The sequence below is a fragment of the Echinops telfairi genome, unplaced genomic scaffold (genome assembly GCF_000313985.2).
Source record: "Echinops telfairi isolate 266 unplaced genomic scaffold, ASM31398v2 ScPeMD7_7469;HRSCAF=8507_0, whole genome shotgun sequence".
Classification (NCBI taxonomy): Eukaryota; Metazoa; Chordata; class Mammalia; order Afrosoricida; family Tenrecidae; genus Echinops; species Echinops telfairi.
The window spans coordinates 19703295-19725705 of record NW_022111372.1 but is presented as its reverse complement, the minus strand read 5'-3'; the positions used below and the strand labels follow the sequence as shown (position 1 = coordinate 19725705).

General features: G+C 41.9%; 1 protein-coding gene across 6 annotated transcripts in view; it reads left to right on the top strand.

The window, feature by feature from the left end:
• GRIK1 (glutamate ionotropic receptor kainate type subunit 1) overlaps positions 1-22411 on the top strand; it is a 590068-nt gene that overhangs the window by 498422 nt on the left and 69235 nt on the right. For 4 of the 6 annotated variants that reach the window (XM_045284535.1, XM_045284534.1, XM_004713099.3 and 1 more), the window contains exons 8-9: positions 17855-17962; positions 21484-21528. In XM_045284535.1, the coding sequence (XP_045140470.1) occupies positions 17855-17962; positions 21484-21528 (153 nt within the window). The remainder of the gene's footprint in view (positions 1-17854; positions 17963-21483; positions 21529-22411) is intronic. The other 2 variants (XM_004713100.3, XM_004713098.3) reach the window with 1 other exon arrangement.

Here is a 22411-nt window from a genome sequence, read left to right as displayed (position 1 = left end):
TTGTGGTTAAAATCTGAAAATCCAAACTCGCTGCTGCCCAATCGATTCCAACTCCTAGAGAGCCTGTAAAACAGGGGAGAATTGCTGCTGTGGATTCTGAGACTACAGCTCTTAACTGGGGTAGAAAGCCTTGTTTTTTCTCCCACAGAGCAGCTGGTGGTTTAGAACCGCTGACCTTATGGTTGGCAACCCAACACATAACCACTAAGACACAAGGGCTCCTCCTTCGTGATTAGAGTAGAATATTGTCGATGTTAGGTGCCATCTAGTTGGCTCTGATTCACAGCAACTGTATGAACAAGAGAACACCACCGGGTTCTGGTCCTGTAATGAGAATTTCGATTGCCTCTGTGGGTTTCTGAAGCTGTAAACCTTTAAGGGACAAGCGGCCTCACCTTCATCCCACTGCCAGGACTCCTGTGATTAGAATAGGGGGTGTACCCCGGTGGCCCCAGGACTCCTCAGACAAGCAACTGCATAAAAACTGGTTGACGGCTTCTTTTGTTTCTACTCACTGCTGTCAGCACTTTCCAGCTCCGGGATATTGATTTTCAGGGCTGGCTGCTTTGTGCTAGATGAAGCAGAGCAACTGAGAAATGGGAGGCTTGAAGTCAGAGCCAGAGCTTTTGTCTTCCTAATTGAGCCAAGCAGATCCACGGGGAGTCACTGGGGCCACACAGGCTTCAAGCTGGCCACTTAGATAAGTGGAATGCCACATTTTAGTGTTGATTTTAAATTTTTTTCATGAACTTTTTTGTGTGACTTAAGAATGGCCTCTCCTCAAAATCCATGTAAATTCCAAACGTAGGTTTCAAGTAGGAGACTGTACCCTGCCTGCCTCGTGTCCTCCTTCTAGTGCCTTACCCATGGAAATAGAGGGTGGTGAAGCAAAAAGATCAGATTCCAAATCTTCTGCTGCAATTCATTCACTATGGGACCTCTCTCCTTCTGGATACACTGAAGACAGCAATCACACAAACTCATCTGCTACTGAGACAACATATGCAGACCACCAAGCATTTGCCAATATCAAGGTTTTTGAAAATAAAGTTACAAACAGAAAGCTCCTGCAAACATAAACACCACACATGCCAAAGCCCACTTCCCTCCTCAGGGAGCAAACCAGCAGAGCGGGGAACACCACTTCGAAGGAGACTTAGGAACCACGATGACAGAGTCCACCCCAAAAGCGAGAGGGACTTCTGCTGCGTTAGAAACAACATGGATTGATTTTCATTTCATTGTACGATGGAGTTTAGTTTATTATAAGGCAATGGAACCAGTACCATTGCTACCAGAATTAGGTTCTTGTCTTACACGGTGACTACAACCATGGGCTCAAATATAGGAACAATTGTGAAGCTGGCACAAGACCGATCAGTGTTTCATTCTGTTGTGCATACGATCGCCGTCTGTGGGAACTGACTTGGTGGGACCTACCAACAAGGAGGAAGACAACCTTACCAGACTCCGATTTTCTTGTCCCCAGTGTGCACAGTGAACTGTTTAAAAGGTTTACATACCATGTTAGCCCAAGTACACTAGAAAAACAAATCCACAGAAACTCATGTGTATAAGAGAGAGTTTGTTTTGTTTTAAATCATTTTATTGGGGGCTCATACAACTCTTATCAAAATCTATGCATCCATCCATTATGTCAAGCACAATTGTACATTTGTTGCCATCATCATTCTCAAAACATTTGCTTTCTCCTTGAGTCCTTGGTATCAGCTTCTCATCCCCTCTGTCCCTCCCATACCCTCCCTCCCTCATGAACCCTTAATAATTTATAAATTATTATTAATTTTTCATGTCTTATACTGACTGATGTCTCCCTTCACCCACTTTTCTGTTGTCCATCCCCCTGGGAGGAGGTTATAGATAGATCATTGTGATCTGTTCCCCTTTCTCCCCCTACCTTCCCCTAGAGTATTTTATATAAATGGTAATTATACATTAAGAAAGCATCCCAATCCAGTCCAGTCCAATCCCTAAGTCTGATATTAGCCCATGTACCCGATACCAATCTATAAAGTCCTCTTCAGACTCGCAAAGCACATGCAATGATGCCAAATGCAGGATGATCACAGGCCACTAGGTAGAAAGTCTTTGGGTCCAGTGGTGTTTTAAGTATCTCAGCACTGGCAGGGGTCTTTATGTGGCTTCCCTGTCTTCAGAGGTCTGGTTGCATCAGGGTAGGTCCATGTGGCTTCTCCAGCTCAGGGCACTAGGGTAGTTCCATGTGTCTTATCAGCTGCAGCATCTCCAAGGGGGTGAGCAGAGAGAGAGTGTGTCTCCTGCCTCCAAGGAGGAAAATACAGCATTTTTTCCAGAATTATTGTCCAGAATTCTTAGGAGAAGGCCAGGCCCACACAGAGGTCTCATTAGCTATCTCTGGATTGACAAGCTAGACTCCACCCCTACACTCTTAATCCTCAAATTGACACCAGATTATGTAACTACCACAGACACATACAAGATTCTGGAAAACCTCCATTTGAGATAGCAAAGGTTCTGAGAAATATAGTCCCTAGGACCGAGCCCTGGTGATATAGTGGGTTAGCTTTGAGCTGTGAGCCCAGAGCTCAGTAGTTCCAAACCATGAGGTGCTCAGTGGGAGACAGATGCAGCCTTCTACTCTGGTAAAGATTTATGGTATCCGAAATACACAGGGGCAGTTCCACTCTGTTCTCTGGGGACACCCTGAGTTGGAATCGACTGCAGAGCAGTGAGGTTATTTTGGAAGATGAAATGTTGTCTTGGGCTGTGTATGCTCTGTGAAAATCTCACCTTTGTCCCCTCACCCTGTTTCACCATTGTGCTATCTTTTGTATCAGATTTTTATAGATTGAATCGTGTCCCTCCAAAAATGTGTTGGCATTCTGACCCCTAGATCTGTGGATGCTATCTTATTTGGAAATAGGGTTTTCTGTGTTATGTTAATGAGGGCATATCCATCTAGAGCGGGTCCTAAAACTAATCACATGTGAGGGTTATGGTGAGTAGCGTAGACACAGGGACAAAGAAGTACAAATAGGGCAAGATAGATACCAGGACATGTAAATAAAACCAAGGAACTAAGGAATGCGCTATGAGACAGGTTCTTGCCCTCCACAGCTAAGAGAGGAGCCCTGGCAGCACAGAGATTATGCATGGGGTTGCTAACTACAAGGTCAGCAGTTCAAATTCACCAGCTGCTCCTCAGGAGAAAGATGAGGCTTTCTACACACTAAAGTGTCCTCTGAGGAACCCACAGGGGCTGCTCTGCTCTGCCCTGCCCTCTAGGGGTTGCTATGAGTAGGCACTGGCTCAATCGCAGGAAGTGCGAGAGCTGACAGAGAGAGAGCCCTCTCCTAGAACCAGTGTCCTGACAGATTTCTAGTTTTCTGAACTGTGAGAAATGAATTTTGGTTTGTTTAAAGTTACCTAAAGGAAGTGTTTCTGCCATAGTGGAAATACTAAGAAAGCAGGACAGAGAGGGATAATTTGCATATCTATGGGACAAAATTCTACAAAATTAACATATAATTTGATGGTCTTGATCCTAAGCAACAGAAAATAGTAAAACTGAAAGGTCATAGAGAACGAAGCTCCCTTGGGTGGCTGATTAGATAATGACCCCACCAGGCCTGGAAAGGATGTGCAGCCATTCTTGTGCTTTAGTTGCAAGTTTCAGAGATTTTTTATTGTACCGTAAATAATCTTTAAAAATTATTCATATCAGGAAAAGTCTGGACCTCATTAATTTACCTGGGCGCATGAAGAGGTATTAATTAACCACATAAGCCTCTTTAAAGAGAGTCAGCAAATCTAGAGCTACAGTTTGAATTAACTGCTCAATGAAACTTTAAAAAGGGGTCTCAGATTGCATTTCCAAAAGCTCGTCTCTTTCCAGAAATGGTTGTTGTTATTGTTTAATTGCTATTGGCTTTTGTTTCTTAGTTTCCAATTGCTCCTGAAACAAATCAACAAAAACTTGGTGGCTTAAAACAAATTTATTCACTTACAGAGCTGGGGACCAAAAGTCTGATACATGGTCTCACTGTGAGAAAGTCTAGGTGTTGGCAGAACCGTTTCCTTCTGGAAACTGAGGGAGAATCCATCCCCTGCCTGTACTAGTTGCATCGGGCTACTACTTGTACTCCTTGGCTGTTGACCTCTTCCACAATCAGCAGCAGGGCTTTTACCGCTCCCTCTGCTTTTGTCATTGGAAAAAAAAAAAAAAGTTGACTTTTTCCCCCTCTCTGGCTCCTTCTATGTTGCTCTTAAAATGATCCTTTGATTATATTGGACCCACATAGATAATCTAGGATTATCTTGACATTTAAGATTTCTAACTTGATTGTGTTTGCATAATCCTTTTTTAATACTTACAAAACCATAGAAATTTTATTAAATAAAAATACCAGAACGTGAAGCTATTGTTTCTTGGTCTATCCTTGCCTCGCTATATGCATGTTGAGGCAGTGTTTCCATCTCCCTCTACCCTGGCCCAAAAGATCCTGCATTCTTTGATAGACACCAGGCTAGCATTTTGAGTGTCCAGGTAGAACATTAGGATGAGGGCATTCTCTGGGGGTGGAAGGCATGAATCAGCCTACAACACAAAGGCAAGAAATGAAATCCAAGAAATTCATTCCCATAGTGCATATATAGTTTGGTAATTTCTCTTTGAGAGTCCTGACATCTGGCAGATTGCCTGGGCTGCCAGGACATAACTGTCCTTGACCCTTGATAGCTTAGAACCCTGGAAACTATAGAACAAGTAACAAACCAACTGCTTAAGAAGGCTTTGGGGATTTTGATTCCACATATGAAATACAACACTTGCTTTTAATCTGGATTTGCCACACCTATTTAAGTGAGATTTATTCTCAAATATGGAATCCTGGCATCTTAGAGTTCCTTAGAGGAACACAACCAAAGAAACATAGATATGGGGAAAAGAAGAAAGATTCACCTCATGCAGTTAGGTAACTGGAAGGTCCACGCTCGGTAGTTCACCTGGCGACCCCTTCATATCCGTATGATTGGGGTGAGTTCAGGCTGGAAAATCAAATGATGAGAAGAGGGAAGAGTAAACTATTCTGGCAAAGTATCTCTTGATAGCTTGGGGTCAGAATACATTCCTGGGAAACTCTCTTTTTGTTCTTTAACCCTTCCTATAATCCAATTGATGAAGACTTGCCCATATTAATATATGTGCATGTTTTAAATTAAAAGATCATTTTATTGGGGGGTTCTTACAGCTCTTATGGCAATCCATATTCAATTGTACAAGCATTTTTGTACATATGTTGCCATCATCATTTTCTAAACATTTACTTTCTATTGCCCCCTTGGTATCAGCTCCTCTTTTATCCCTCCCTCCCCACCCCACCCCCATGACCCCTGGATAAATTATAAATTATTATTATTTTCATATCTTAATACCGACTGTTGTCTCCCTTCCCCACAATTTGTGTTGCTCGTCTCCCTTGGAGGGGGGTTGCAGTTATGTGTCCATCATTAGTATTACCTCTTCCTCCCCTCCTCTCCCCATCTTTCCCCTACCCTCCTGGTATCACTACTACTTCCGTTCCTGTTCCTGGATTCCGTGTATCGTGAGCACTTATCCCTTATCTGTACCTGTGCACATGCTCCAGTCTAGGCCACAGTGAAAGGCAGGATTGGGGTCATGATAGCGGGGGACGAGGAAGCCTCAAGGAACCAGAAGAATATTGTGTGCTTCATCAGTGCTACACTGCATGCTGGTTGACTCATCCTTCCTTGTGACCCTTCTGTGAGGGGTTGTCCCATTGTCTACAGGTGGATTTGGGGTCTCTGCTCGGAACCCCCTCATTTTCAACAATATGGTTCTTTTGTTTGTGTTTTCATTTTTTGGAGGGTGGGGGTCTTCTGAGGCCTGTTACCTGATCCTGTCAATAACTCATGATCTCACAGGCTTATGTGCTTCTTCCCTGTGGGCTTGTTCCTTCTCTGCTGGATGGCTGTTTGTTTAACTTCAAATCTTTAAGACCCCAGATGCTATATCTTTTGATATCTGGGTAATATCCACTTTCTTCACCACATTTGTTCATGCACCCATTTTGTCTTCAATGATCATGAAAGGAGGCTGAGCATCACAGAATGCCTGGTTGTTAGAACAAAGTGTTCTTGCATTGAGGGAGGGCATGAGCAGAGTTCCAAAGTCCATCCACTACCTAAGTGTATTGACATATAAATATATGTACATAGGCCAATATCTCTATTTTTATGAATTAATGTATTTACATATGTATACACCTATGCTCATACTTCTATCCATAGCTTTGCTTCCTAGATCTTTCCTGTTTCCTTTTACCTTCCTCCTCTCCCACCATCATGCTCACCCTTCTGCTGCTTCTTAGTAATTCCTCTCAGCTAGACTGCTGTTGCTCCAACACCCACAGGATCTCTATGTCCTCCTCACTGTTGATTTTTATTCCCTAGTTGTTCCCCTGTCTATGGTTGTTGCTCACTGCTCCCTTCCCTTGCCACTTCTCCCCACAAGTCCCTCCAGAACTGTCAGTCCCATTGCCTTCTCCATGAGCTTGCTTCCCAGCCTAGCTTATATCAGTGGGCAAACCAACAATAACAGACACCAAACAAAATGAAAAAAAAAAAGATTGAATAAAAAGAGGGGGTGGGGAGATAATAATAACTAACAATGGGGAGGAAGCATATATAATTCCAGGTCTGTCTGCTGATCTTTATGAGTATCTCCCCACTGGTCCTGGAGGAATTCCAGGAACTCCTAGCCTGAAGTCTCTTTGGGGGATGTTCCAGAGCTTTGTGGTTTGGCTTTGCTCCCATTGCTAATCTGGGCAGTTCCCTTCTTGATTCGGCCCACTGTGGTGGGGTTTCAGACAGGACTAACTCCGCTGGGTGTCCCCAGTATTGTCCTGTTGTCATGGTTTGCTCCAGTGAGGGGGTATCGTGTGTTGAGCTGTTGTCAGCTGTACAGTCCTTTCTGTGCCTTAGCAGCTCCATGCAGCGAAGTCATCCTCCAGGCTTGGTGTGCCGATAGGGGGATCTAGACGGCCCCCCTCTCTTTTTCCTGCTTGGTTTGCTTCCATGTGGATATGATATGCTGGCCCCTCTCCCCAGCGTGTAGGTTTACTGTTTTCCTCTGTCGCACATACTTCCAGGGAGGGGTCAGTTTGGCTCTGATTGGGGCCGGCCCTGTAGCCCACTCTTTTCATGCGTTACTTCACGTGGTTACGTTGTCCTCAAGGTTTGGCATGCCATGGTGGGGTCTTATGCACATACTTTATAATAATAATTAGATTTGTGTTTCACTAAACAAGTGGGCACCATTGACTGGCCCCATTAATCAATAAAATTAATCACCATACTTGGTATGACCATAGTTCTACAAGCAATTTGTCCAACACTTTGTGGTCCTATAAAGAGTTACTATCTTGAAAGCTCACATGGGCAGTCCTCCTCTGCCTACCAGGCCACGAGGAGTCAGAATCAACTCCGGGTCAACGAGTGTTCGGTACAAAGGACAAGTTATTACTAATTGCATGTAAATAACTACTGTGCTATAAAAATGAGTGACTAATTCCTCAATTCTAGGGGATCAGAGAGAATAAGAGTATGTCCTTCATAGGCTACTAAATTGAAAGAGACTCAGAAGAGAAAAGATCTCTTTATTTCCTTTTGTCCTAAAATAACTTTAATAAAATATCAGTAATATTGAAAACCAAGTAATCAAAATTAGATTTCCTTCAGCTGTTTACTTCATATTAACTTATATCTTGGATCACTGAATGTTGGCTCACCACTTTGCATTCAATTGCCTATGGCTTCTGGTTCTATTGCAAAAGCCCTGGAAAGCCTGTTTCGATCCTCTGAGACAGCCATAGTGGACTAAGCGAAGTTAACCGCGCCAGCATATGCCACCGACTCTTCTATAAGTGTCTCTGGCACAGCCTGTCCAAGAAGCCTTAAGCCGGCCATTCGCTGCAAAGGCCCCATTTCTCCCTGTCAGTTATAGCCTTTTCAAGCACTAGAGGACAACAGAAGCCTCTTGCTGATGCAAGGACTGAAAAATGATTAAAGCAGATTAATTAGATCAATTGTTATAAGGAAAAAATAAAACTCTGCTTTTACATTGATGTAGCATTTGGAAGAAAAAGGTTCACAAAATTTTAAATATCATACTTTATGCAAATAATGTGCATTTTACATGATTTTTGCAAATGACACAACTCCATGTGTTATTTTTCCTAATTATAAGTGTACTATAAGTGCTATGTGAGTGTGTACCTTATCCATGTCAGCATGCTGTATGCAAAAATACATGTAACTCTTATTTATAAACCCATCACAACTCTTCAACCTACCAAATTTTAAATATATCTTATCTTTTATTCATACTCATCATGTTCAGATATTATTCTCCATTAAACTTCTATGCAATACATATTTCACTATACTTCCCCATAGTTAGAACTGTATTTTCTTGTCCTCTTGATCAAAATGTGCATATCTCAATAACTTACAAACCTGAACATGCATAATAAAACTCTCTCCCACCCACTGCCCATGAGTTGATTCGAACTCATAGAAACCCCATATAGTGTTTCAGAGGCTGTAACATTTTATGGAAGCTGCTGCCTTGTCTTTCTCCTGAAGATAAGTGGGCAGGTTGAACCGCTAACCCTGCAGTCAGCAATCTAACCCTTACCCGCCCTCAGCACCAGATCTCCTTCCACAGCTCTCCAGGCCTGCATGGATCTTCTGATCATCTTCATCAGCCTGACAAAGGTCAGCATGTCCAGTCAGGTAGAGCTTTTCTGAAATCTTAAATTCATGAAATAGATACAGAAAGAGTATCTCAAATATCTGGTGACCAACATGTCAGCATTAGCACTTACTTAGAAAATGCCCATTAATTAGCTCAATTCAGGGCTAGTTCAGGGTCTGACTTATAACTAGGAAACTTGAAAAAAGGATTAAATTAATACATTAGCAATCAAAAAACTTATGTCAGAATTCTAATTCAACTTAATTACACAGATCATTTAATGTTTCCTTATTCCTAACATGTTGTGGCAATGCCATTCTAAATTCAGGAAAATCAGATGATCTAGCCTCTTTGTCAGGAAAAAAAAGAGATACATACTCTTAGAAATGTATACACGTTATAATTTACACTGATAAAATTGAGAGGCACTATTCATTAATTGGTTAAGACTATTGTAACAACATCCTCCTGGATGGGAGACTAAGAAACAGAGATGCCTGTCTCCTGGTTCTGGAGGCCATGCGTCTGAATTTGGGGGTTAGCAGCAGATATTCTCTCTGGGAGGGAGCTTTCCAAAGATAAGTCTTGGCCTTCATTGGCTGGTGGATGCATCTTCACATGGCTGTCTTCTCGCTGTGTCTGTATCTTCACTGGTTACCCTCTTTTATAAGGACAAGAACGCTGATGGGGTCAGATCCACTCTATTCCAGTCTGACCTCCTGTTAACTAGTAACCTCTTCAAAGACTCTTTTCCAAACAAAGTCACATTAAGAGGTGCAGAGGTTTGAACTTCAACGTATTTTTTTAAAACACAATTTAAACTCTGACAACAAATTAAATATTATTTTAGCTAAATTTAAAAGAAAATTCAAAATAATTAGATATGCCCAAGGATATTACCTGAAATTGAATTTTACCTGAAGGTTACTTTGAGCTAGCAGTTGCTATAGGTTTTTTTTTTTTTAAGACTGCTATAAATGGTATTAAAATTTCTTTTATTTTATTGGAACGATTGGTATATTAGTTATATAAGCAACCAAATCTGTTAACCAATAAAAACAGAGCTTCTTTTACTTGTTAAGATTTATGGGCTAATTTATTAATGCCTTCTGGAGATATTTCGAACTCACACAATAAAGTAAAACATATTTTCTCAAGTATCGAAGCATAAACTAAGAGTGGCATCAACTCACACTGCCTTCCAGTCAGGGCTGAGTCCTGGTGACACTATCGAGCAGGGTGGAACTGCCCCTGTGGGTTTCTGAGACTAGAACTCTTTATGGGAGTGGAAAACGTCATCCTTCTCCCATTGCGGTCACCAGTAGGGAAGAATTCATTTCCCACAAACAAATCAGATTCACACATACAGAGGGTTCTCTTGACTACAGATTTGAGACTAGACTAGCACAGAAAAGCCCACTAGTCCTTAAACTTGGCTGAGGACCAACCCAGGATCTTCTGAGACCCAATGTACTCTCTTAGCTGTGCAGTGGAGGGGCTCCAGAGTCTGATGCAAGACATAGATCCCTTAGATTCGATCTTGTGTAAGAAAAAGGTCCAAGCTGTGCTTTCAGAATAACAGAATTGAAAAAAAACAGAATCAGAAGGGGAAAAAAAATTTTTTACTGCAAACGAAAAACAAACAGAGTCGGCCATGGTAAATTCTATTACTACTTGAAATTGTTAAGGAACCCTGGTGGCAGAGTGGTTATGCATTGGGGTTTGATAGACAAGGTTGGCAGTTTGAAACCACCAGCCCCTACAAGGGGGAAAAGACAGGACTTTCTACTGCTGTAAACAGTTACTGCCTCAGAACCTCATAGGAGTAGTTCTACCCTGTCCAATAGACTAGCTAGGAGTCGGCATTGACTTGATGGCAGTGATTTTGAGTTCTGCGGGCATAGTGGGTACCATTTCAGGCTGCTCATCACAAGGTCAGCAGTTTGAAACCACTAGCCACTCTTTGGGGGAAAAAGATTGAACTTTCTTTTCTCTAAAGAGTTACAGTCTCAGAAAACTATGGGGCCAGTTCTACAAAGCCCTTTAGGGTCACTATGAGTTGGAATAGACCAGACTTTTCCCCCCAAGCAGGTAAGGGAGGATGGGGTTGAAAAAAAAAAGTCTAAATGGTCCAAAAGTTGACATTGGCAGGTGAATCTACTTGACATCCTGGTAGGACAAATTCCAAACCAAGTAAAACTTTAGATCCGTTATAACTGTGACTCTAATAGAAATACAAAATGAGCATGTGTCAAAGTTGTATCTCACTGTGAGCGACTCAGTAGACCTCAAAGCTTGTGCAAAGGAAAGCAGTGGGAATTGTGGTTCCAGAGGCTACCAAGAAAAGTGCAGCAGGCTAGCAGCCTACGGGGCCATGAAACATCACCTTTGGGATTAGTTTTTTTTTCCTTACAAAGAAATCCTTTGCATCTCTACCAGTTAGCAAACCCAACACGCTGCCTTCAAGTCATCTCGACTGATGGTAACCCTGACTCTCAGCTCACCCTGTATGTCAGAGAAGAACTGTGCTCTGCACAACAGCGGCCAGTGGCTCAACTGTTAGAGGTAAATTGTCCGGAGTTTTTCCCAAGGTACTTTGAGGTGAGCTCACACTATCAACCTTTTGATTAGCAGGCAACACACTAAGTCTTTTCACAAATCAGGGACTCCCTTCCAAACAGGAAGTATACACATCAACATGTAGTATCCGAGTCAGGATCATAACCAATAGGAAACTGAAAGATGAAGAGACATTTCCCCAGAGAATCAAACTACCTGGGCTAAGTCTATTAAACTACGGTCCACTGGGGCAAAGGAAAACTATAAAGTCTTTTGATTTTTTTTTGCCTTTATTTTCAAGTTTTTATAAGTTGTATGATGCACACACTAGCCACTTAAAATCTATTTATTTCCCTTTTTGATATATTGCAATAAATATATTTGATATTTTGCAATAAATCTATTTGCAATACTCATACAAGGAAACATAGTTTCTAACAATTAAAGGGGAAAATGCTGGAAGCAATTATCTTGAAAGATTACATCTAATAAACAAATATACTTTTCTGCTCTCAAACAAGAGATCTCTACATTTCAGTAAGAAAAAAAATTATTCCCCTTGGCTAAAGAGAACACGCTGTATCAGGAGAAAGTCTTAGGAAAGGATAATTCGTGTTCTTTTATGTATTTAAGTTCCCTTAGGGGAAAAATCATGAAAACATAGTTTCAGCTAATTGAAGTCAAAAGTTGACAATTATGTCTTTTAGTCAAAGGACATCATTGGAGATTCTCAATGATTAAACTGATGTGATTCTTACAGTTGGCCACAGTAATAAGTGTGTGAAAGCATGCTGTTAGTTACTGTGTAGTTGAATCTGACTTAAGGCAACCCCATGGGAGTGGAAGGCTATGACTTTTCAGAAATTTTCTTCTGAGGCACCTCTGGGTAGATTTGAATAACCAGCCTTTCAGCCAATAGGCAAGCACTTAATCTTTTGTGTACCTAAGGACTCCCAACTGGAAACGTAGATAGTCATGTGCAAGGTCATTATCAGCTGAAGCTCAAGAGTCCAAAGTTAAGGGCTAACCACTTCTCAGATATTAAAATTAGCATAATAAACACCATTTAATCCAAAACACAGCCACTGCCAATGAGTTAATTCTGACTCTAGCAACTGTGGCAGTCAGGGAGTATTTCAACTGGACACTCAAGGGCAAGGACAGAGGCAGAGTTCAACCTATCAGTTAGGTTAAAGCCTGATGTCACCTCCTTGGTGTAATAAGCCTTTTGTTACATGCAGTGGTTCTCAACCTGTGAGTTGTGACCCCTTTGGGGGTCAAACAACCCTTTCACAAGGGTCACCCGATTCATAACAGTAGCAAAATTACAGTTATGAAGTAACAACGAAAATAATTTTATGGTTGGGGGGTCACCACAACATAAGGAACTGTATGAAAGGGTCGTGGCATTGGAAAGGTTGAGAACCGCTGTGTTAAAGGCTAATTAAAGGAAGAGGCTGAGCAGAGTTGAATCCATTCTCTTTGGCCCTTTGCCTTCTGCCAGAGATGGACAGTGCCTATGGTTTCCTGATCTCATCTTGCATCACATGCTGATACCAGGCGCCACCAACAGTGGGTTCATTCTGCCTATTTCAGACCTCTGCCTCCACCAGCCTGGAGCCCTGCTGTCTCAGCTTCATCATCCTGTTACCTGTTTGTCAGTTTCCAGGAGTCATGAGAAGCTGAATTGAACCAGACTGGACTTACCTATTTCTACAACTGTATAAGCCATATCTTGACATAAATCTCTTTCAATAGACAACACAGACAGATATCCCTGATTTTTGGACCTGTGTAAGGTTTCCAAGACCACAAATCTCGATGGCTGTAGATAGCTTTATCATTCTCCAGTGGCTACATTGATTGTGATACATATACAATGACTAATTCTTGGATTGATGAATAAGATCGATAAGGAATCAATTTTCTATTTATCATAATCAATAAAGCAGTTGGTGATTAACAAAGGCTCATCAACAGTGAGTTAAAGGAGAAAAAAAGAAAACGCAAGGAACATACCCAGAACTGCAACTCCATGGTCTGAGGCGGGAAGATAGGGTCAATGGGGCAGTCAAGGAAACTTGACTTTGAAGGTCAAAAGACACTTGTTTTCAGTGAAGCGCAGGCACGGAATCTTGGTATATACTGGTGGCCAGGAAGGAAATTCTGCTAGAGCCAGCTCAGCTGGCTGAGCAGGGAGAAGACTCAAGAGGAAGGGGAATTCTGCATCGATGTTAATGAACTGAGTACTCTGGACACCAGGAAGTGGAGCACGAAGTGTAAGAATAAAGCCAAAGGCCCCAAATCCAAACAAAGGGACATGATCCACACAGCACCAAGAAAACTACATTTCTAAAGTGGGCTTTAAGACCCTGTAAGAGCTACAGGGGACAACACTGGACACAGAGAGCGGGAATTGTGCCCGATCTGACCTTACCACACCAAGGTGACATACTATGGGTGTGCAACAGAACAACAAGGGGAACAGAGCAACCAGGGCCCCAGGGAACACCAAAAATCAACTGTGGGGCCAGGGCATGGCACCCCGTCACATTCAACCAGAAAAAACTGGTAAAGATCAACAAACAGAACTTGAACTATTCACAGGCTTTTCTTTTGTTGTTGTTGTTGTTGTTGTTTGGTTTGGTTTTCTTTTGTGGCTTTGTTTTGCTTTGTCTGGTTTTTATTATCTCTACAAGTCTATTTAGATAAGATAAGCGAGATAAACAATCTGGAGGAGAAAACAACCAGACCAATGGTTCCTGAGGGGCCATGGGAGAGGGAGAGGCGGGGGAAAGGAAGTGGTGTTAACAACCCCAGGGACAAGGGAACAACAAGTGATCCAAAATCGATGGCAAGGAGGGTGGAGGAGGCCTGGTAGGGCTTGATCAAGGGCAATGTAACTGAGAGGTGTTGAAGGGATCAGGTATCAGGCATCAAAGAACAAAAAAGCATATCATTGTGAATGAGGGTGAGTGCAGAGTAGAGACCCAAAGCCATCTGTAGGCAATTGAACGTCCCCTTACAGAGGGGTTTCAAGGAGGAGACTAGGGTGCAGGATAGCACCGATGACACATACAGCTTTCCTCTAGTTCTTTAATGCTTCCTCCCCACCACTATCACGACCCCAATTCTACCTTACAAATCTGGCTAGACCAGAGGATGTACATTGGTACAGATAAGAGCTGGAAACACAGGGAATCCAGGACAGATAAACCCCTCAGGACCAATAGTGAGAAGAGTAGTGATATCAGGAGGGGAAGGGGAAGGTGGAGGAGGAAGGGGGAACCAAACACAATGATCTACATATAACACCCTCCCTGGGGGATGGACAACAGAAAAGTGGGTGAAGAGAGATATCACACAGTGTAAGACATGAAATAATAATAATTTATAAATTAGCAAGGGTTTGTGGGGGAGGGAGGGTGAAGGAGGGAGGGGGAATAGATGAGGAGCTGATACCAAGGGCTCAATAGAAAGAAAATGTTTTGAAAATGATGATGGCAACAAATGTACAAATGTACTTGACACAATGGATGGATGGATTTTGATAAGAGTTGTATGAGCCCCCAATAAATGATTTTAAAAAAAGAAAACCTGTTATGAGTGACGTGTCACATCGAGAGACAAATGTAACACGTTCGGTGCATTTCCAGAGAGGCCCATAAACTCCAGACAATATGCTGAATGGACTCATGGCACCACACCCCATAAAGGGAACGCTGCCTTTAGGAAAGAGCTTTCTGGAAATCCTGTGGAACTTCAAGGAAGAAACCTGCCTCCTTCTAATTGGATTGGGAGGAGGCTAGGGACTGCACATTTTGAGGAGCATGCAAAAAAACAAAAATCCTCACACCATTATGTTGATGCTATTTCATAAGCCGATAGAACAGGGTAGTCGGACCCCTGTGGGTTTCTGAGATTGCAGCCCTTTACATGAGTAGAAGGTCTCCTCTGTCTCCCTTGGAACCACTGGTGGTATTGAACTGCTGACGTTGTAGTGAGCAGCCAAGGAGTAATCACTACGATACCAGGGCTAAAAATCCACGCAAAGAACCTCCGAAACGGATTTAGTTCACACTTCTAACACAGCCGAACTTTCCACTAAGCCAAACAAAGCCTTAAGCAAATTGTCCATAGCTGTCAGGCAGGCGCCATAGCGTGGATGGCGCAGTTTGCTTCAGGACCGCCATCTAACGTCTCCTTCTGCAAAGCCAGCCTGTAGCTTACAAAAGAAAATGCACGAGAAGTCGGACCGCCATGCGGGGCGGAGGGAAAGGAGACCATGATGTCGGCAGGTCTGCCTGCGAATCCCGAGGGGAAGCTCCCTACTTGCAGCCTGGGATTCCCGTCACCCGGGGCGTCTTGACTTGATGGTAGCGCTAGCTCACTCGGTACAACAACAGGTGCTACAATCGGTCATAAAACAATGAAGGTTCCTTTTTCAAAGCTGGTGATAGTGCTTGGTTGTATGGTCTTCCTTAGCCATCAATTCTAGAGGCTGAATCCTAGGATCTCAAAGACCATTTTCCTTTCTATGCTTGCACATTTAGCAACGTGTGTCTAACCTCTTGCCATAGCATCCCCTTGAGCTCATAGCGACCCCGTAGAACAGAATGGGAGTTCTTCCTAGAGTTTCTGAGACTGAAAATCTCTACAGGAGGAAACCGCCTTGTCGTTCTCCCTTGGAGTCTCTGGTGGGTTTGCACCACTGACCTTGTGGTTAGCAGCCCAGTGCTTAACCCACGTTAGCACTAGGGCTCCTTCGTAGGGTGCAGGGGAGGGAAATTTCCTAAAAAATAGGTTAGATAAAATTCTGAGGGACCTTAAAAGCAAAGTCAAATGTTGACATTGATTTGTAGATGCGAACAAGCCATTATGTACTTTCTGTCCTGGGGAAATTACACCACTAAGAAAATTCCATTTGGGGACAGTGAATGTGATGTGGATTTGTAAAATGAAGCACAATAGTAACTACTAAAGAATACAGGTGTCAGTCTTGAGACATGAGCTAATAAAAATCAAGGGTTCCAAAGCTGAGAATGGAAAACTACAGACAGAATTTCAAAATAATAGTAGTCATTATAAATGTAAATACGTTCAATGTGTTAAAAAATACGTGAATGACCTTTGAATACTCACAACCACCCGGCATCGACCAAACACTGCAATCTGCCGTCGTGCACTGAAGTGTACTAAGAAACAAACTTAATTAAAAAAAACAACACACCTTTGCCCTCTAAGCAGAACTGCTCCATAGGCTTTCCAAGGCTGAGATCTTTTAGAACCAGAACACCGGGTCTTTATTTTATGATATTCTGGTTGGATTCGAAGTGCCAACTGTTAGGTTATTAGCTGAGTGCACCATCCAGGGACGTCAGGTTAAGCAGGCTAAGTAATTTGCTTAAGACATCTGGCCTCCAGAACTAAGAGAGAATACATTTCTGATCTTTTGAACTGCCAAGTTTCTGTTAATTTGTTAGAGCAGCCACCAAAAAAAATAATATAATGCCTAAATGACATTGTCCTACCAGTTGACATCAAGTAAACTTCTACTTATAGCAACTCTTTGCACCACAATAGAACTGTCTTTCTTAGAGACCTTAATGGCTGACTTTTTTTTGGTGGGGTGGGGGGAATAGAACTGGCTTCCAAGACACCTGTGGGTAAGCTCAAACCTCCAACCTTTCACTTAGCAGCTGAGTCTGTTACCCATTTACTCCACGTAGATACTCCCACAATGACATTTCTGTTGTTAGCACTTGCAGAGTTACCCACACTCTTAACTGAATGAAACACTGCCTGACCCTGTGCCATCTGCAGAATTGGTTGCAACTCAGATGGTCTTGATCCAGGGGGTTTTCATTGGCTGCTCTTTTGGAAGTAGATTGCCAGCCCTTTCCTTTTAGTCTTACTCAGTCTGGAAGTTCTGCTGATACCTGTTTGGCATCAGAGCAACACGCAAGCTGCCACTGACAGATGGATAGTGGCTGCAATGAGGTTCGTTGACTGGGAATTGAACCCAGGTATCCCAACACGAGGCAAGAATTCCACCACTGAACCACCAGAGCAGCCCAAATCACAAGCACCCTGAAAGTTTGGTGATATGCCATTGGATTATATCCTTTTCAAAGGAAAAAAGGGGGGAGTTACTTCCACTAGGCGGAACTTTGAGGGATTTGAATTGACCTTGGAAAGCAGGATAGTATGATTTCTTAGGCTTTGTTTATTCCATTGGCAGACTGTTTTACAGTAATTCGTTCCCTACCACCTGTTTAGATTGCCACTGTTATCGGTTTGACTGGTGTTAAGATGTTAGGACTGACATAATAAATGAGTGCTAATAAAATGGTGAAGAGTTCTGCTACGGAGTCACTGAGCCAATGCGAAGGTTTATAACAGCACGAGGAAAGCGAATAATTGGGTACTGTGATGAATTTGAGGTGTTATAATTTTGATGGTCTAAGGATTATAAATGATAAGTGTTAAACAGTAATGCCACATTCCTTTTGCCCATAGGCTCGGTGGGATGGCTTGACTGGGCGTATCACCTTCAATAAAACTGACGGCTTGAGGAAGGATTTTGATCTGGACATTATTAGCCTCAAAGAGGAAGGCACTGAAAAGGTAATGCCCTCCTGGGTAATAAATCCCTTTTTCAGATGAGAGCACAGCTTCAGCTATGCACACACCCGCAACACACACAAGTTACGCATCCAGCAGGGAAATTGCACATGCAAATGAGGGCATAGTAATGGCATTCTTTCTGAGTGTCCTTTTATGTCCAGTTCTCTAGCTCTCTCACCCTCACCATCAAATAGATGTTTTTAGGCCACATTCTTAAACTGTGCTTATTATGTGAATGGTATTGACATTACGTTGTTGACGTTTTGCAGAATACTTGACTTAGATGGCAAGTGTGAATATATTAGCATATAGGTAAGCCTGTGAGGGATATCCTGAGCCCCGTTTGTCAAAGACTTTGAGAAGTCAGTTATGTTAATAAGATTTCAGAAGCTCTCCGTAGTCTTTTGTTGGAATGGCATCCAATCATTACACCGAGATCAATTGCCAGTGTGTAAATAATGCCAATGAGCTATTGTGTTAAAAATTGTGAATGGACACAATTTTTAACACAATAGCTCGGCGCCGGACAGTGTAATATAAGATACAATAATAAATTTTAAATTATTAATGGTGCATGGGGGAAAGGGAAGGGGAGGGGGGGAAAATTAAAAAAAAAAGGAAAATGAGCGGATTCCGGGAACCCAAGAGGCAAGAAAATTTTGGGAATGATGAGGGCAACAAATGTATAGATGTGCTTTACACAATTGATCTATGTATTGTGACGAATTGTATGAGCCCCAATAAATTGATTATAAAAAAAAAAAATTGTGAATGGAAATACCTTTGGTGCGTTAAAAATATTTCCTAATTTTAAATATTTTGAAAAGAATTTAATTTTAATACATAGCACGAGATTAATGACAGACAGAATAAAATAGGATAGGAAGGATCTGCTAGGGAAAATTAATTTTGCATCTCTAATTTTGTAAGCAAAACTGATAGAAACTGAATTTGAACATTGGATTCCCTTTTAAGGTCATTTTTCTTTGTGATTCTAAACCTGTAAATGATTAACATTCGAATTTAGGTACTGCTTCGGGTAATGCAAATGTAAAAAATTTTACCTTAATTATAATAATAAAATAATGTGGCTTCCCAGTACATAATAAAATACCAATTTAATATTCACAACAATAAGAGGGAATCAATTAACATTTAGATTTTGAATATTTTGCCCTTCAAAGGCTTAAAAAGGGAAGAATGAAATCCTCAGGACAATTGTCCAGAGATGCCAGTTCTGTGATTCATTTTGTTCCCCTATAACAGTGTCTTTAATTTCAACAAATGCGTTTGGAAGAGTCAATTGCTTAGTTAACAGCGGGGCTGATTCTTAAGATGAACTCAGGTTTTCATTTCTGTTTTGTTGCTTTTGTTTAATGGTACATGTGCCCACCCACCCCTTCCTTCAGGTCTTAGCTGCCTCCCCTCTAAAATGGAAACAAAGATTAATCAAGCTGAATGTAAGAGAAGGTGGTCACTGGTGTAGACATGCTTATTAAGAAAATGAATTTGCTGCTTTGAGAATACCATTGTACATGCTAGTTACCCTTTTCAAAAAAAATATTTCTCTCACTTATTTTTGCAGAATGCTTTAATACAGACCTTTGAAAGGCTTGTGGAAAAAGTGGTATTAAAAGATAAGGGAATGGTACCATGGACTTTTTGAAGCCCTCCTACATGCTATGGCAGCTCAGCCACCATGATAGGAGGTGGGATTTGAGCTGGAAGGAACAACAACTGAAAACAAAACATTTAAATACTTGTTTGGAACTATGAGCCCGTAACAGTTGTGTGCGTGTGTTTTCTTAATCTCTGCTTCCTTGTAGCACCCTTCTCTCTCCTCTAACTGTGCGAAGGAGGCAGGAAAGCTGTTGAAAGGAAATCTCGTTGGTGCTCGGGGGCGAGGAAGTAGAGGGAGCTATCGCGATGCTTTCATGGCAATGGGTAGACTGCAGGGTTATGCACACAGTGTTGGTGTGTTTCCCTCAAAGGGGAAATCAAATTAGATGAACGTGCTTTCTCAGTTTGTTTTTTGTCCCTTCATTATTTGCAATAACTTTTCTTTCTTCTGATGACTAGGGCTCAATTCCTGAGAAGTTGATTGAGCTCTAGGGTCGAAGGGGAGTCAACCTATTTCTCTCAGGGGCCAATGACCTTTGCATGGGATGCCCTCATGGTGTCCAAGAAGAAGGAGAAATAGGAGGGGGGAGGGGAACCCATTTTCTAACTTCCACTCGAGCTGCTTCTGTCTGGAAGCCCACATCAAAGACTATGTCACCAAACAAGCTTTCTTTTTCCAGCTTAGAAGTAATAGGAACACACGCACATCTGTACATGTATATATGAAGAGGCTTCAGGAAGTTCATGTGCAAATTCTACTAACTTTTTATTCCATTTCCACAAGCATTTGAAGCCTCCTCCTATGCTGTTGCTCATTTCAGATGGCGCCCAGCGCATTGTACAACACTGCCCAGTCCTGCACTACCCTCACAACTGTTACTCTGTTTGAGCCCCTCCTAGGAGCATCGATGAGTTTATATTATGGTAACATATGCATATGGCCCAAATAAGTGCAGGGGATTTTTCCAAGCAGACACTGCATAAGCATGCAGGAGAGCTTCCTTGTCAGAAAGCCGGAAGACTCCCCCTAAGGCAGGTATAATGAGTTTTTCAGAGGAAAGAAGGCAGCATAAAGCAGAAATTTAACCATCAGCTGAGCTAAGCATGATGGACTGAACTATGTCCTCATTCCACGGAGCGTCTGGTGTCAGACCACTCGGTGGTTTTTGTGGCCTGGCCAGCTCCCTACTTGTTGATATAGATTCTTAGGTATATCCAGGATTTAAAAACAATAAAGATTCTTCAGTTATTTCAAAGTTTTTGAAGGTTTTAAGATTATCTTCTCAGGAAGCAGGAAAACAAGAATATAGCTGAACAAGTTTATGGCTAACGTATCTTTGTTACAAAGGGAGATTTGAATGATTTTACGGTCCCTGTGTCTCCATATCATTTCTTGTTCTCTGTTTAGGGTAAAGTTCCCAGCAGTCAGTGACCTTTTTGGATTTTCCTATGCACTCAGAAGAGTGTCTCGATGGGTTCCTGGGTCACTCTATAGATAGTTAGATAGAGAGAGAAATAAAATTTCAGATGTTAGCACCGAAAACTAGAGAATACTAGATTTCTTTAAAATGTTCCGGAAATGGTGAAGGCCCTTCAATTCTGCCACATTGTGGTGCATATTCAAAAGAGCTTTACTTCGTGTGCTCATTGTATGAAAGGAAATTATTAACAAACAAAACTCAGCCCTTATCACCAAGTAGAAGACATTGCTGCCACATTCAAGAATTTAGGTCATCTCTTTAATGTACCTGTTTCTGGGCTTTCTATTGAATTAAGATGCATGACCCCAAATACTGGGAGGGGGATGTAACATGATTAGCACTTGTTCCCATGAGACTTTTGGGGTTCTATGCTCCATTTTAATTAAGTGCTATTTTTCATTTTTCCCTCTGAAATTCAAGGCTGCTGGCGAAGTGTCTAAGCACTTATTTAAAGTGTGGAAGAAGGTTGGTACCCTTACAGCAATGGCAGGAAAGCCTGGGTGGGGTGGGCAGGGGGATGTCAGAGAAAAGCCTACATCCTCTCAGTTGGCCAAACCAATAGATATGTGATTGCAGTTTAGAGACAATGTTCTATTGAAAGGGGGAAAAGAGGGATTGAATATATCCTTTCTTAGCATTACCCATGAGTTGAAAATAGGCTGTCGATGGATTAATAATGATGGATTAAATACTTGCCCCTAGCTTATTTTTAGATCTCCCAGGCAGGATCAGTCGCTGTTAGTTCTGAAAGCAAATAGCTACGAAAGAAGCAGGCGCTGGCCCATTTAAACTCCTTCTCAAATCACTAACTCTTTGCCCAAAGGGAAATGAAAACAGCGAGGGATTTGATCCAGCAGACTAGTCAGAACAGCCAAGGCCTCAGAAGGTTAGATTATCTCCTTCAATATTACAACCACAACATTTGAGCCATTTTCAGAAATCTCCTGTCCCTAGGAGCCGTCTTTGTTTGACACCGCATCTTTGTCAGCGCATACTGTCTCACAATTTGTTTGAGAAGCACAGTCTCCAGAGGACAAAAACATTAAAGACCTTGAAAGGAAAATGAAATGATCTTGTAAATTATAACACCCACTATCCCATAGTTTATTGTACGGGATCATGTTGCCAATGAATGTGCACAGATTTATATATAAGCAAATATGAGACATTAAAAGTATTTGGATCAGGAAGATGCCCCAGTAATAGGCAAACATGGTTTATCAGCCTTGCTCTCTCTCGCTTTCTAAACGTACTTGCTGAAATTTCAGTTGATTGATGAAGAGACCTTAAATTACTTCAGGTTGTTCAACATGACCAGCTTTGTCAAGTTTACGTTCATGTTCAAATG